Here is a 13844-nt window from a genome sequence, read left to right as displayed (position 1 = left end):
TCTCTCTCTCTCTCTCTCTCTCTCTCTCTCTCTCTCTCATTTTCCCCCTTTCTTCCTAGGGAAAGATGTCTCAGTTTTCTTGGGCAGCGCTCCGTGGTAAATTCAGGTCTCTGCTCGAAACAGAACCCCGGGAAGATTTGTGACAGATGGGGCTAAGTCACAAACTTGCAGCCTAAGGCAAAATCTGTAGAACTTTCCAGAGTGTGCCCATATTTACCTGATCAGAGAGAAAAGAAAAGCTGCAGAGGAAGCTCAGCCTGGCTGCTTGTCATAGCTGACACAGAGCCATCTGCCACAAACCTGTGGCGGCTTCAGATCTCCAATCCCTGCCACCACCCCGACTCAAATTAAATACAGATTCCGAGAGACGTTACGATGGTTACACATGTCCTCGGCATCACATGCAGGAGACTGTTCAACAACAGAAAAAAATAAAACGGGGGAAAAATGTGGCCTGTTGTATAACTGCACTCATGTATCCCATATGTGGTGCCACATTGAATTTCCGGTTGAATATGTTTTTATCCTTTGTACTGGATGACATGGTGCCTGAATTCTTTCTTTTTTGTCGACGTGATGGCAGCCAAGATCGCAGCTTCAAACGCTCGCTTCTTGGCTGGCTTTCTACCTAGGTTGCCAGGTTATCATTGGAGCCTCATTGTGTCCTCCGAGGGCCACAGGGTCTGAAAGGAGGACCAGGATTCTCCTGGACTAATTGGGAAGGCCTCTGTGAATTGTTCAGAGGTAAAGGGCTGCTTTTACACACACACACACACACACACACACACACACATCCCATCTCTCCCCCCCCCACCGCCTTTTGCAAATTAATGACTCTGTGGCACAGGGGTTTTTAAGCGAAGGTATTAATAAGAGGTCTGGCAGGTATTCCCATGATTCACAGAGCTACATTTGCATTTAATTAATCTTAAAGAAAGCTGCAAGATAAACAGCTGTAATTCAAACTAGCATGGGAAATATGCTGTGTGGTACCATCTATCCGATAAAATGAAAGGTGAGACACTTGCTTTATTTCTCTCAAGGTTGAAGAACAAACAGATAGATGCCAAAACGGTTCCAACAAGAATAATAAAACTACAGTTATTTTCAGCGTTGCTGCCTCATTCTTTTTAAGTGTTTGATGCGGGGGGAGGAGGGGAGAACTTTGCATCCAACTTACACATAGAAGCTTTTCAAGATAAATCGATTACTATTCTAACAGTCAAGCGGCTGCATTTGTTGATGTTAAATGTTTTGAAGATTTAGATAGTACAGCACATTTTTAATAAATTGGCCGCCACATTTTTTAATTAGCACATCTCATTCATGTATAAGTGTGTACATCTATCTGTATGTTTATCGCCGCACACATTCTTGTATCAGAGTCAATGAATACAGTAGGGGATTTATCCGATGCGCCGGAATCTGTTTTGCAAATGATAATGAAATCTTAACTACAAGTCCCTCAACATTTCAGCTGTGTTCCTGGGCTGGAGGCACAGGTGAGGTACTGGAAATACTAGAAGAAGCTGCTGTGCCTTGGGTCAAATCCACAGCAAACCTCTGAAGCACAGTCAGTGCACATTTAAAGCCCATGGCTGCCCCCACCCCCAAGAATCCTGAGATCGGTAGTTTGGTGAAGATGCTGGGGATTGTAGCTCTGCCAGGGGTAAACTACAGTTCCCAGGATTCTTTGGGGGAAGCCATATGCTTTAAATGCACAGTGTAGGTCTGTCCATTTTTAACTGGCAGGCTGTTTTTTAGCTTCCCTACCTAGTGGTTAGACAGCGCTCCCTCTCCTGGGAAGCACCAGTCAGCAAATGTTCTTCTTTACATTCCACTTTCCTCTGTGCCTTTAATCCACAACAGAACATGCTGACAAATTTTGCCTCTACCCTAAAACTGTACTGTGTGCTGTTCCTTTTTTTCTTTTTTTGAACCCTGAGCCTTGCAACTTACGAAGCAGCGTTTAATCTGTTTATAAAAGTTAAGGGTGTCAGATATTACAGCAAAACGAGATAGCTGCAAACATTCCTGTGTTCCGTATAGGCTTAGAGAGCCCATCACAGTGTAACGTAATTTCACGATGATATAAAGAACCACAACTGCCGTTGCCAAAGGTCATGTAGGAATAATAAACAGAAAAGGCTGTTAAGAAATTATGGTGCTCCTTTTTGCTTTCTTTAGTTGTGACTTACCTGGGGTTTGCAGGCTAAAACTGGTCTCTCCTTTTGGGGTCATTTCTCTTTCTTTAAAAGCCAGTTCCTAGGTTTCAGTCAGATCTTAGTATGACTAATGCCCAGCCTGCAGATGCAGCAGAAAGATTGTAGAGCGAATGGTGCCAATTCAGGCTTCAAGTGGCGAGTGACATTTTGAATACTTCCAGGGTATATATTGACAAAACTGAAGACTATATAAAACTACTGTCCTTGGCTATAGTTCATGGTTTGCGAAGAGCGTGCTTGGTTCAGTCCTGGTTCAGACGATACACTGAGCCAGACCTTGGCTTAGTGCAACACAGCAGTAAAAAGCAGGTGGGGTGGAGCAAAACTGCTGTGAGCTCCTCTCTGAAAGCCCACACATTTGCACGGTCACAGTAAGCTATAGTTCTGATTCCTGCTGTGCCCTTTCCAGCTCACTATGGGGGGGGGGGAACACATCAGTAAAGCATTGAAACGAGAATTTATAAATGGCCCAGGTCAAGGGGAAAGAGTAGGCACCTTCCACTGATAACGGCACTATCTAATAGGTAAGTGTGACAACTTCACAGCCATATTCCATTCAGGACTTGCAATTATGATGCTGATGCTGCTGTATCAGTGCCAGCCTCAAAACTTCAGAGCTCATAGGCATCCTTGCACCTCTCCTTTCTAAGGCCAATGCTGCTTTTGCAGATTTTAAAAATTATTGTGGCACTAGTTTAGATGCTAGTTCCTGCTTCACGTACCCTATCCTCTTGTCGTGGTGCCATTTCCCCTGCTGCATGGCGGGACCAGGCAAGGTGGGAAAGCAAGGAGAGGTTCACTTTCCTGACAACCAAATGGAGAGAAACACTATTTTTACAAGAACAGTGCAAAAAGAAAAGGGGGGGGGAGGCACCTGGATCTTGCACGGCGATGGAATAACCAACTACAATCAGTGTACTGGACGAATTCCCTGAAAGGTCTTCAGGACACAATTTCTCCAGCCATGCTTTAGAACATCACAAAGAAAATCAAGTTGAAAGAGCTCCAAAAAAAACACAAGGATTTCCAACTATTTCCTACATTGGTTTTCTTCCCCTTTCTCTCCTGCATTTTTTTTTAAAAAATGAAATGAACCAGCTTTTTTATATTGAATGTTTTATTATTGTGATTCATATTTGCATTTTATTGATTTTAATGTGTAAGCTGCCCACAGGACATAGTTAATTGGGTGATATATAAATGCCAAAATAAATAAATAAGCAAAGAGGCAACATTGTAGTTAGTTTCGCTTTTGCTCATTTTGTTTCTCGTGTAGTAGATCAGTCAGTGCTGTAATACTGGGGATGCAAACTCCCCAGGAATATTGAAACCGAATGTTTCTCATTAGCATCATCCCTTGGATATTTATTTCTATGGATTTCAACTCCACACACCCCACCCCCACCCCGGACAAAAAAGTTTGTGCCGTTGTGCAATCTTTCAGTTTTTAGACACTTAACATGTTTCTTTAAATGTTGCAGTTTTGAACCGCACCTTAATTTAAAACAGAATGAAACAGAAAGGGAATACATTATTGCAAAACAAGAGCTTGTAAACAGCAAGCCTGTGATAGATGGAATTCGTTTTACTAAAATATTTTAAATGCTTTAACATGGTAATCCGGACATTATCTTGAAATGAAATTTTTTGCCTCTTTGAGTTATGAACCTTTGCAAATAAGGTTTTATAATAGGAAAACTGTCAGCGCTTTAATTATAGGGTAATAAATAGCAATTCTGTATTAACTTCTGATATTTTCTTCCACTCTTTGAGCATGTGCCCAGCTATTGTTGGAAACTGATAATCACATACTGTACAACATCTTGCATTTCCAGCACACCCTTTATAGAATCAGCTCGTTGCATCCTTCGTGGAAAGAAAATTGAGGGATCTTCTTCAGAAAAAGGCATGTCGGTAGCTGTACAAACCAGATTTGCATTTTAATGTCAAAATCATCACCAGACCCCAAGTTCTGACTCCTGCCAGGGGAGACATTCCCTAGGCAAGGAGGATGCCAAGTCCAAAATCTTTACTCCAGCTTAAAAAGCCAGCCTAACTTAACATTTGGTTAAGTTGGAAGAGATGGAGTCATAACATTGCAACTCAAGGAGGCATAAATGTTATCCAAAAGCATTTCTAATGAGGAGGAGGGAGTGGAATTTTAACAAGGAGCATTAAAGCCTGGAAGAGCCCCTTTTATTGCTGAAGAGCTGCTTGGGCTGTGAGGAATGAGAGGCTGGGCCAGCCAAAAGGATGTGAGTGGGGGGCGGAGAAGGAAATCAAGGTTAAACGAGGCCAGGATGGTTTTACAGGGCTATAATGAAAGCGAGAACAATGAGGCAGAGGTTCAGAGAACCAGTTGTGGTGGCTAAGCATTACATCAGGGAGGGCAGACTCAGGCAGAAAGCCCAAAGAGTGTTTACTACCAAGCAAGCCCCGTTGAACACAGTAGGGCTTACTTCCGCAGAAACATAACCAGACTGGAGGGTCTTTGAATGTAACCAGGAAGAGTTGCAATGATTTTGAAGAAAGGGAGGAGAAAGCCTACCAGAGGAACGAAAACCCTGACCCATTATGGCATTCAAAATTAAAGCAGCCTTAAATAAAATAAAATAAATAATATATTTTTATTCTGCCTTTCCTGCAAAGAACTCAGGACATCATACATCTTCTCTTCCATCATATCCTTACAGCAGCAGCCTTCTGAAGTACCGTAGGTTTGGCTGAGAGATGGTGGCTGTGGATTTGAGGCCAAAATATCTGGAGACTACCAGTTTGGCAAAGGCTGTTCTACCTACTACTCTGCATTTCTCCAAATTTATTGACATGTGTTTGCTCTTTTGTTCATTTGTTTGCTCTGTGCAATTCTCATTATCTGCTAGGTTCACAGTCTGGGTAGAAATGTATGAGGGGTTTCAGAAGAGAGTTATTGCCCCATAGCACTGCCCTTGCTTTTTCTGCATTCTTCCCTCCTCTGATACACATTTTCATTTCACACTTTACCAGGCTGATAAGTCAGGCACAAAGCAAACCACTTTGCAAGAGCTCAGCTCCTCTTCCCACCAATTGAAATAAGCAAGAGAAGAGTTGCAGAGAAGCAGCAACCAAGGTCAGTTCAGAAGGCAGCATTCAGAAGGGTGCGGGCAGAATAGTAGTCTGTTTAGCATGAAAATATCATCATGAAACATCTTCCTGAGTTGTGCCCAGGCACTTGAAAGATGGGAGAGAAATATCTTAAGTAAACAATATGTTAAAAGTGGCTGCTCATAACACCTGGGTAGATATTTCCAAATGAAGGTACATTTTGACATTCTGGGCTTTCAGTATGGATTGGGCAGTGATAAATGAGGAATCTAGGTGGAACAACTTGACTCACCCTTACCTTTCCAAAACAGTACATAAGAGTCCACCAATGCATCCCATTCTCAGTGACGTTTGATCAGCGTTTTCTTTAATGCAGTTGGGTCTGTTGGTGAACAAAGCCAGCAATTGGCTTCTCCAATTGGCTTCTCCAATAGGAAGGAAATGGAAAGAGGCCTCTGTCTCTTCAATAAGAGTGCAGTATTTACCCCCTGCAAATATTACCAGGCAGCTCTACAGAGAGATGGCTTCATTCAGTGGTGGCTGCAAGCCCACTATCCCTGTGTGAGGGTTTTGTGATGTGTGTATTTTAACTTTGTGGGGTAGCTGGCACTACACGATGGGAAAGAAGAACGAGTGTTGGAAACTCTGCAGGTTCCAACCTCTTTGGTTTCTTTCTCCGTCATCCCTTTTGTGGGTTGTTACATTTTTATTTCACTCTTCCTCCAAGAAATCTGAGCAACATAGATTGATTTGATTACTTCCTTACATTTATGCCCCACCTTTCTTCTGCCCTATGCCCAAAGAAATTGCTCCCCCATTTAGCCTCAGCCAAGTGGTGCCCCCCATGCTGTTGAATGGGGTCAGGCCTACTCTGTGTGTCTCTGCCTGGACATGTGCTAGTTTCAAACATTGGCCTGGTCCAGGTAAGTGAAGTGGTTTTACAGGCTCTGCAGTGGTTTCATTCTGGTTGCTATGTATTTATTACATACAATTGTGTCTTTGCTTGTATTCATTTACACCCCACCTTGCAGCCCAGAGTGGCTCACAAGCACCATTAAAAGCAATATGCAGTTGACAAGAACAATGACCAACAACTGAATTAAAAGGATTTTAGAGGAATTTTGTTTGTAAAGTTGCAAAAGAAGATGAAATATGGAGTTGCTGTTCTGTTAAAACAGTCTGCAATCTTTGCTTAGGGTGGCCTCTTGCAGAGAGAGAGAGAGAGAGAGAGAGAGAGAGAGAGGACAAAAGAGGATCAGAGTTGCATAAAAATGGGCAGACACTGTTTCATACGTACAGTATAGGTCAACATTTAGTACCTATGACCATCATTTAAAAAAGAAATTCAATACTTCTTACCATAACATGTTATAGCTGCCAAGTACCCTGTATTCCCCGGGAAACCCCCATTTTTCCTTACCATTTCCCAGCGGTCTCCCGTTTGAGCTCCTCTCCTGTAAATCTCCCTTAAATCCGCTCCTGCCGGCAGCCATTTATCTGGTGCCGGTTTGCCCATCTATGGGCACCAGAAAATGGCTGCCGCTGGCGCCGGAAATAACTTCTACACATGCCCGACGGCCATCTTAGGGGTGGCCGCATGGCGGCGGCCATCTTGGAGGTGGCTGCATGGCCACCCCCAAGATGGCTGCCACCATGCGGCCACCCCCAAGATGGCCGCCAGACAACTTCCGGTGCTGCTGCTGCTGCTGATCCCATATTTTTCTGCGGGAGACTTGGCAGGTATGTAACATGTATGTACCACTCTGTCTACTGTCCAGGTGGTAACTCTTCAATGCTCTCTCACACCCCCTCTTGTTCTGGTCCTTTACCTTTACTTGGACTGGACAGCCTTTCAAATAGACGACTGTTAAATAGATGAGATATAGCTACACCATTCTAGCTACAAGCAAAAGTGGCACTTGAAAGCAAAACTTTCCAATGGAATAGAAAGAGGTGGCATAGAAAGGGGTGGTGGGGAAGGAAGAGAAACGGAAGAGGATGCACCTATGAGCGGCCAGGATACTTACACATTTGGTTTCTGGCCCAAGCCGTCTCCCCAGTTTATCCCTTGCCTGGCCCAGGAGGAGAAAGGGGGCGGGCAAAGGTTGGGATGGTTATGGGGGCAGAGTCCCTGCTTCTTGCAAGGCTGGTTGTTGCTAACAAAAGCCAGAGAGAGAGCAGCAGCAGCCTCTCGTGTGTGTGTCTGCGTGTGCACAGAGCAGAGCTCTTGGGGGAGGCTGGGCTAGCTAGCGTGTGCTCGTGTGTTGTTGCTTGCAGCTATGTTCTCTGGCTTTCACATCCACTTGGCTTTTTACACTGGAAGGATCCCCAGCACTCTGATATTAGGCCAGGAAAATAGAAGGAGCAATAAAAAAAATAGAGGGTTTGGGTTTTTTAAGAGAAGGGAAGGAAGAAGGGGGCTTTTAATGAATTGGCTTGAGTTAAAGCACTTAATTTTCAGCTTAAAATGCTCAATGATGGGTAATGATTTGGGGGAGGGTGGGGAGGGGATATTTGTTTGAGGTGGGCCTTTTTGCTAGTCTCTCCCCCTCCCCGTCTCTCATGAGCACATTGCAAATGGGCCTCCTACACACCAAAGTGTGCAGCTGTGCTTCAATTTCCCCCAGTATCCAGCTACCCTCAAATGCTATCGTAATGCATATTGCATTTGCAGGGTCCAAAGGAACATAGAAGGGATTTCTCTCTCCCTCTCTTTACTCTGCATTGTTTTCTCTCCTTTTGCATTACTTATCAGATGGCACATGGTGCATGTTCACTTTTAGTCTCTGTACTGGACAAATACACCCTCCCCTGATATTTCCTTTCCCTTTGTAACAACTGGCAAGTTTGTCTCTCTGCCCTTCTTTCACAAGGCCTAAGTTTGCTTCCACAAGAAAGCTCAAGGCTAGGCTGACTTCAAGACAAGCTGCTAGGACTCCGCTAGATTGGTAAAGAAAAGGCGTTTTATATGTGTTGTATATGTGATATAACACTGTGACACCAGATGGCGCTGTGAAGTCCTGTCTTTCCCTACCGGATTTCCCTGTATGGGTTTGCAACACATTGAACTGAATTGCTTCTTTGACATGTCTAGATCCAGCCCTAGTGTCAGCCCAAGAAATAAAAGTGAGAATACCTCAGCATATGTAGAATGTCTTCAGTTCGCTATGAACGTGGAAGCAGTAGCTGCTTTTGCAAATCTCAGAGTTGGAGCACCCAGGTCAGGATAGAATGGGATAACTTGTCCTAAATCTGATCACTTCTGGTGTTTGAGATTGAGCCTTTAGGGTTGTGAACTGTTTTGGCCTGCTCCTCTGCCTTGCAAGAGAAGCTTGTTCTGCAGAAATCAGAAGGTAAATATTATTATTATTATTATTATTTTACAAAGTATGAAGACAAAGTGACCTAATAATATCTTCAAACCGGCTGTTTAGAGGCACAGGAGCCTTGCCCTCCTTGCCCTCTGGTGACCTTCCACACCAGTAGTCACTTGTTTCTTACACACTTCTATTTGGGTGTTTATTGACTATTCATGTTTATTGACTATTCATTCTGGGGATTAGATGATGTTGGCTATTTAATGAGCATTCATGCTTACAGGGAGACTAGATGATGCATCAAAGCAAGCATTGCCGCACACTTTCCAGTGTATTTTATCTGTCACTTCCCTTATCACAAAAGTCTAGTCTTTTACCAAAGAGGGTTTGTTGCAGAAGAGCTCCCAATCGCTTTTAACTTCGCAAGTTAGATTTGCCTGTATGTGACTGAATCCCACCCCCAAAACAGCCACCATCTAGAAGTGCCCTTTGAGATGGCTTGATCTGCATGTGCTCCTGCCACAAGTACGGTAGTATGATGTAGTCCTTGGCTCCTTTTCCAGTGGGAACCTTGTGGGTGGGTGGGGGGTCTGTGTATGTCTCTCTTTCCCATCCTTTGCATCTTGGTTGCAGAGAGCAGAACTTCTCGTAGAAAACTCCGGCCCTAGCCAAGACAACACCCTCAACCATTAAATCAGCACAAAATTCCTCTGGGCTTTCGCAGAGTTCAGCCTGCAACTCTGACAAGGTACCTAGAGGCGCATTAAAACAAATCCGGTCAAGTAAAGGGGCAGACAAGTGATCCATGCAAAGGGCCTGACCTTTGTGGAGCTTCAAATAGAAAAGGCCTGTCTGTAAGCAGTGGTAATTAGCCCTTTCAAAATTCTAACAATGATTAAAATGTAGGGATCGTTATTTTGTCAACAAACTTAGGAGGGCAGAGAGAAAACTTCAGGGCCTGCCTTTGCTTGCGGGCTCTTAAAAACATAGGCACCCAATGAGTTGAGGATGGGAACACAAGCAGAGGCCTTCCTAAAACCTTGGTGTCTCATCCATAGAACAGCCTGAGTTGTATCTGATATTAAGCAAGGACAGGTTGACTCTCCTTCTCACAACACGGAATCAGCACTGGGAAGCATCTTTTAACTCTGTAATAACAGGTTTCATGGTAAATGAATGCTGATGGTCAACTAGCCAATTATGGTTTAACTATCCCTTGTTTACAGCAAGGTGTAAAACATGCCTTTAGAGTACAAAGGATCAGACTGCCTAAGCTACAATTTGTCCTTCATCCCATTATGCTCCCCTTAAGCAAGGCTGGCTCCCTCTCTACCTCCCTCTCTCTCTCTCTCTCTCTCTCACGCACACACATAGGTATGAGCACCGAGGAACATACCTCCCCTCTGTTGATTCGCGTTTGCTTTATTTCAAATGCATATTCCTGTTTACTTTCCAAAATTTACATAAATGTCAGCATTGTATAATTTCTATGTTAACAAAGCAGTGAGCAAAATCCCTTGTATGTTTATAAAATATTATTGTTTAATTCATGTAGTTTAGGAATTCCAAATGTTGAGAATAGGAAGGAGGCCAAATACCATCTGTTTATAGCTATGCTGCATCATCATATGTGCACTTAAAAATAATTTTAAAAAAGCGGGAAAGAGCTTTCTTGGTCAATCCACTCTATTTTTGAGTGCTCTATTGAATCACTCTTAGATATTTGCCAACATTCCTTGGTAAGGTTTAAATTCTGACCAGTTAATCAAAAAGAAATGTATTCACTTCAGAATATGGGTTAATTACAGATCCATGCTAGTTTTGCATGACACTCTCTCTCTCTCTCTCTCTCTCTCTCTCTCTCTCTCTCTCTCTCACACACACACACACTCATTTTGTTTCAATATTCATTTGTTTCAATATTCATTTTCTTTTCTGATAGGACAAGATTTGTGTGTCTTTGATTTTCACATGATCCTGAGAACTTCAATAATTATGTGATCATGTCTTGGTTGTGTGGCACAGGCCTATTTTGGACTGCATTAGCATCTCTGTATTAATTTCATTCCCCCAGGAGTGCTGGTTGGCAAACATTATTCCCATGCATTTTCCTATGCAAACAGCTTATAGGGCTAAATCTGCTTAGCTTCGGCAGTAAGGCTACACCATGATGTAGAATAAAACTTTTCAAGCAGAAATGTCCCCTCTCTTGACTGCCACCTCAATCAGTCCTGTGGAACCAGGGGTGGGGGACTACTTTCACTTTTCAAATTCATTTATTTGAATCATACCATTTGAGTCATACCTCCATGGGTATGACTCTCAGAAATATATGCATGCCAGCTGTTTGGAAAGTTCATCTTCATCAGGCAGCTTGTATTGAGCATCAATAATTCCTAGTAATTTTTACACTAGATTTTCATACATCTCAAAAGTGGTCTGTGAATAACCCAGAATGGTAGCACTAGGGGCTAACATTGTGTTGACATGAATGCTGGGTTTGCAAACCCTGGCAAGTCTTTGGTACACCTGCGGCCTGGATGCCACTTGTCCCACATCCAATATCAATGCAGTCCCCACAATTCCAATACAAAATTTTGTGTTTGTGTTCAGGAGCTTCCATAACTGTTACAACAAGTTGCAAGAAGCATCAGCAGTCATCACACAGTCTGGCAGACAGCAGGTTTGTGGAGCTTGGTTGTTGAGAAAGGGGACATTTAAGTGCGATGCCCTGTTTTTCCACAATACAATGAATCACACATCCTCTCTTCAGTTGCCATATTTGGCCATGACAGACTAAGAAGATTTCTTTTTCTGTTTGTTCAAGGTGGCCCAACTGGTTTTGTTGGTTGTTGTTACTCGAGGTGTTAGAGTCTAACATATCAGAAATGCAGAAGCAGCTACAAAGCAATAGCTTGGGGATGGGGTAGGGCTGTCCACCTGTCAATCACCTGATGCAACAATGATGTCAGCTGGTGGGGCTTGCAAAGAGCCTTGTGTGGTGCTTTAAAACACCCACGCTCAGCTTATTGAGAGTCTTTGCAAGGAGCAAGAATTGTGCCTTCAAGAATTGGCTGGCTGCTCTCCCCACCAATCAGGCTGTACTTTCTGCTGGAATCAGCAGTACTGTACTATGGAATTCCCCTCTACACAATTCCCCTTCAAAGTTCTGGCTATGACCTATAAAGTCCTATACAGCAGCATAGGTCCAAGCTATCTGAAAGACTGTATTCCTTCACAAGAACCTTCCTGGGTTTTGATATATTCTGGGGAGGTAATTCTCTCAGTCCTGCCACCTTCACAGGCATGCTTGGTGGGGACCTGGGAAAGGGCCTGTGAAGGTGGCTGCTCCCAGACTCTAGAACTCCCTCCTTAAAGAAACTAGACTGGCTCCTTCCTTGTTGTTCTTCTACCACCAGGTGAAGACCTTGTTCCAACAGGCTTTGGGGAGCGGATTGCTTTTAATCAGGCGCTGGTGCCATGCTGTTTTTGTGTGTGTGAGTGTCTGATTGTATGTTTTTAAATAGATCTTAGAATCACAGAATTGTAGAATTGTAAGGGACCCTGAGGATCATCTAGTCCAACCCCTGCAATGCAAGAATAGGCAGCGATTATTATTATTAAAATTTGTACACCACCCTTCATCTGGAGATCTCAGGATACCATCATCTCACATAGGTAAGTACACAAAATATATGTACTGAATGTAGTTGCAATTCTATTAATATTTGTTTTTAAATTATTTTTCCCCAATGTTTTTAGCGATTCTTGTTTTTATCTATAAGCTGTATTGAGTCACATCAGAGGAAAGGACTAGGTATAAATAAATATATAATCATAGTAATATTAGATGACCCCCAGCTAGCTTGCTGTCACCATCAATCAACTGATTGATGCAGAGAACAAGCTTCCCTTGCTTGTGCACAAATGGGGCTGCATTTTAAGGCTCCCAGTTTTGCACTGGCAGCCACATCCTCACCTGCCTCTCATCTGATGTCACGTATGATGTCAGGAATGGGGCATGTGGCCATAGTTTTGATGAAAAGGCCTTGTGGGCCAAATTGGGACCTGTAGCAGGCCTAATTAAGCTTGCAGGCTGCCAGTTCCCAACCCTTCCCTGGTCTAAAATTACCTTGTTGCATCATTGCTTGCCTTGTGACAGAGGGATGAGCCTCTGTTCCATGGTCCCACAATGTGGTGACCACTGGTTCACTAGAAGAGTAATAAGGCAGATATTGAAACATCATTCGCACAATACTTTTAAACACTTCCATCGAATTGGTAGATTTCATTCAGTCATCAGATAAAACAATTAACTTATTTACTCTAGAGTAGTCCTGCTGTTTGTTGGAGAGCCTGTTCTGTCGGTTCCTCACCCCATCCCAAGAATGTGACAAAAACACTGCTTTTCAAAAGGTTGTCAGATGTCTTGAGAAACCACATTGGGGAAAATAGCAGGGGCTCCTGAAAACACTGCTAAGTTAAAACTGCACGCTGTGTCCATGCCGAATACAAGGTGTGCTTGCTTAACTGAGGGATATGTCCTTTGTTGTTAAGTCACTAAGAAGATTTGCCTTCCAAGCCCAAGTTAATTAGTTAGCTTGTCAAGTCCTGTCGACGTCTTTCCACCTTTAAAAGCAGGAGATTCCCTGAGAAATGGGCTTAAAACATCCTAGCAAGGCCTGGAACGCTGAATGCCCAGATTAGTGGCAGGCTTTGTTGTGCTTGCATCGGGGCAACCCAGCTGCAGTTTATCCTACTATTGCTAATGATGCTTGGAGTGATAGAGGTGGCTTGTGGAGCTTGCATATGGGGTCCCTTCCCTAAGGAGGCGGAATAATAGCTGCTACTCAGGTGGTATATGGGAGGATAAGAGCAGATCTGCAGTTGTGTTTCTGCCTGGTGCATGGTGACTCCGAGCGGCACAATTTCAAGGTATACAGTCTGAAGCAGGGCTACATATCTTCCTCTACCGCAGAGGGACAGATGTACAGGTGGAAAACCACAGCAGTAAGCTGGTTGTATCCCAGCCCTGTCAGAATGTACATCTGCGAATTAAATAATTTTGTTGCAAAGCATTTGCTGTGTTAATGCAGTTGCTCAACTCCCAAGCATTGCTCACTGTGTTGAAATTTCTTTAACTTTTGCCCTTAACGCTCCCTTGCATCTATCTGCTGCAATGTTCAGTGTTACAGCAACTCAAATTATTTAGCTGTAC

General features: G+C 43.4%; 1 protein-coding gene across 6 annotated transcripts in view; it reads left to right on the top strand.

The window, feature by feature from the left end:
- The window catches only part of GTDC1 (glycosyltransferase like domain containing 1), a 340919-nt gene that overhangs the window by 196768 nt on the left and 130307 nt on the right, over positions 1-13844 (top strand). The window contains exon 10 of one of the 6 annotated variants that reach the window (XR_009558253.1): positions 4061-5334. The exons of 4 other annotated variants lie outside the window; for them this stretch is intronic. Coding sequence is in view for 1 of the 2 variants with exons in the window: in XM_060279568.1 (XP_060135551.1) it covers positions 60-143 (84 nt within the window). In the remaining variant the exon portion in view is untranslated. Of the gene's footprint in view, positions 1-59; positions 1585-4060; positions 5335-13844 lie in introns of those variants that run through there. One more of the 6 variants, XM_060279568.1, reaches the window with a different exon arrangement.

This window comes from Zootoca vivipara, chromosome 1 (genome assembly GCF_963506605.1).
Source record: "Zootoca vivipara chromosome 1, rZooViv1.1, whole genome shotgun sequence".
NCBI classification, from domain to species: Eukaryota; Metazoa; Chordata; class Lepidosauria; order Squamata; family Lacertidae; genus Zootoca; species Zootoca vivipara.
Note: the sequence above shows the minus strand (reverse complement) of the source record. Positions and strands in the feature narration are given on the sequence as shown.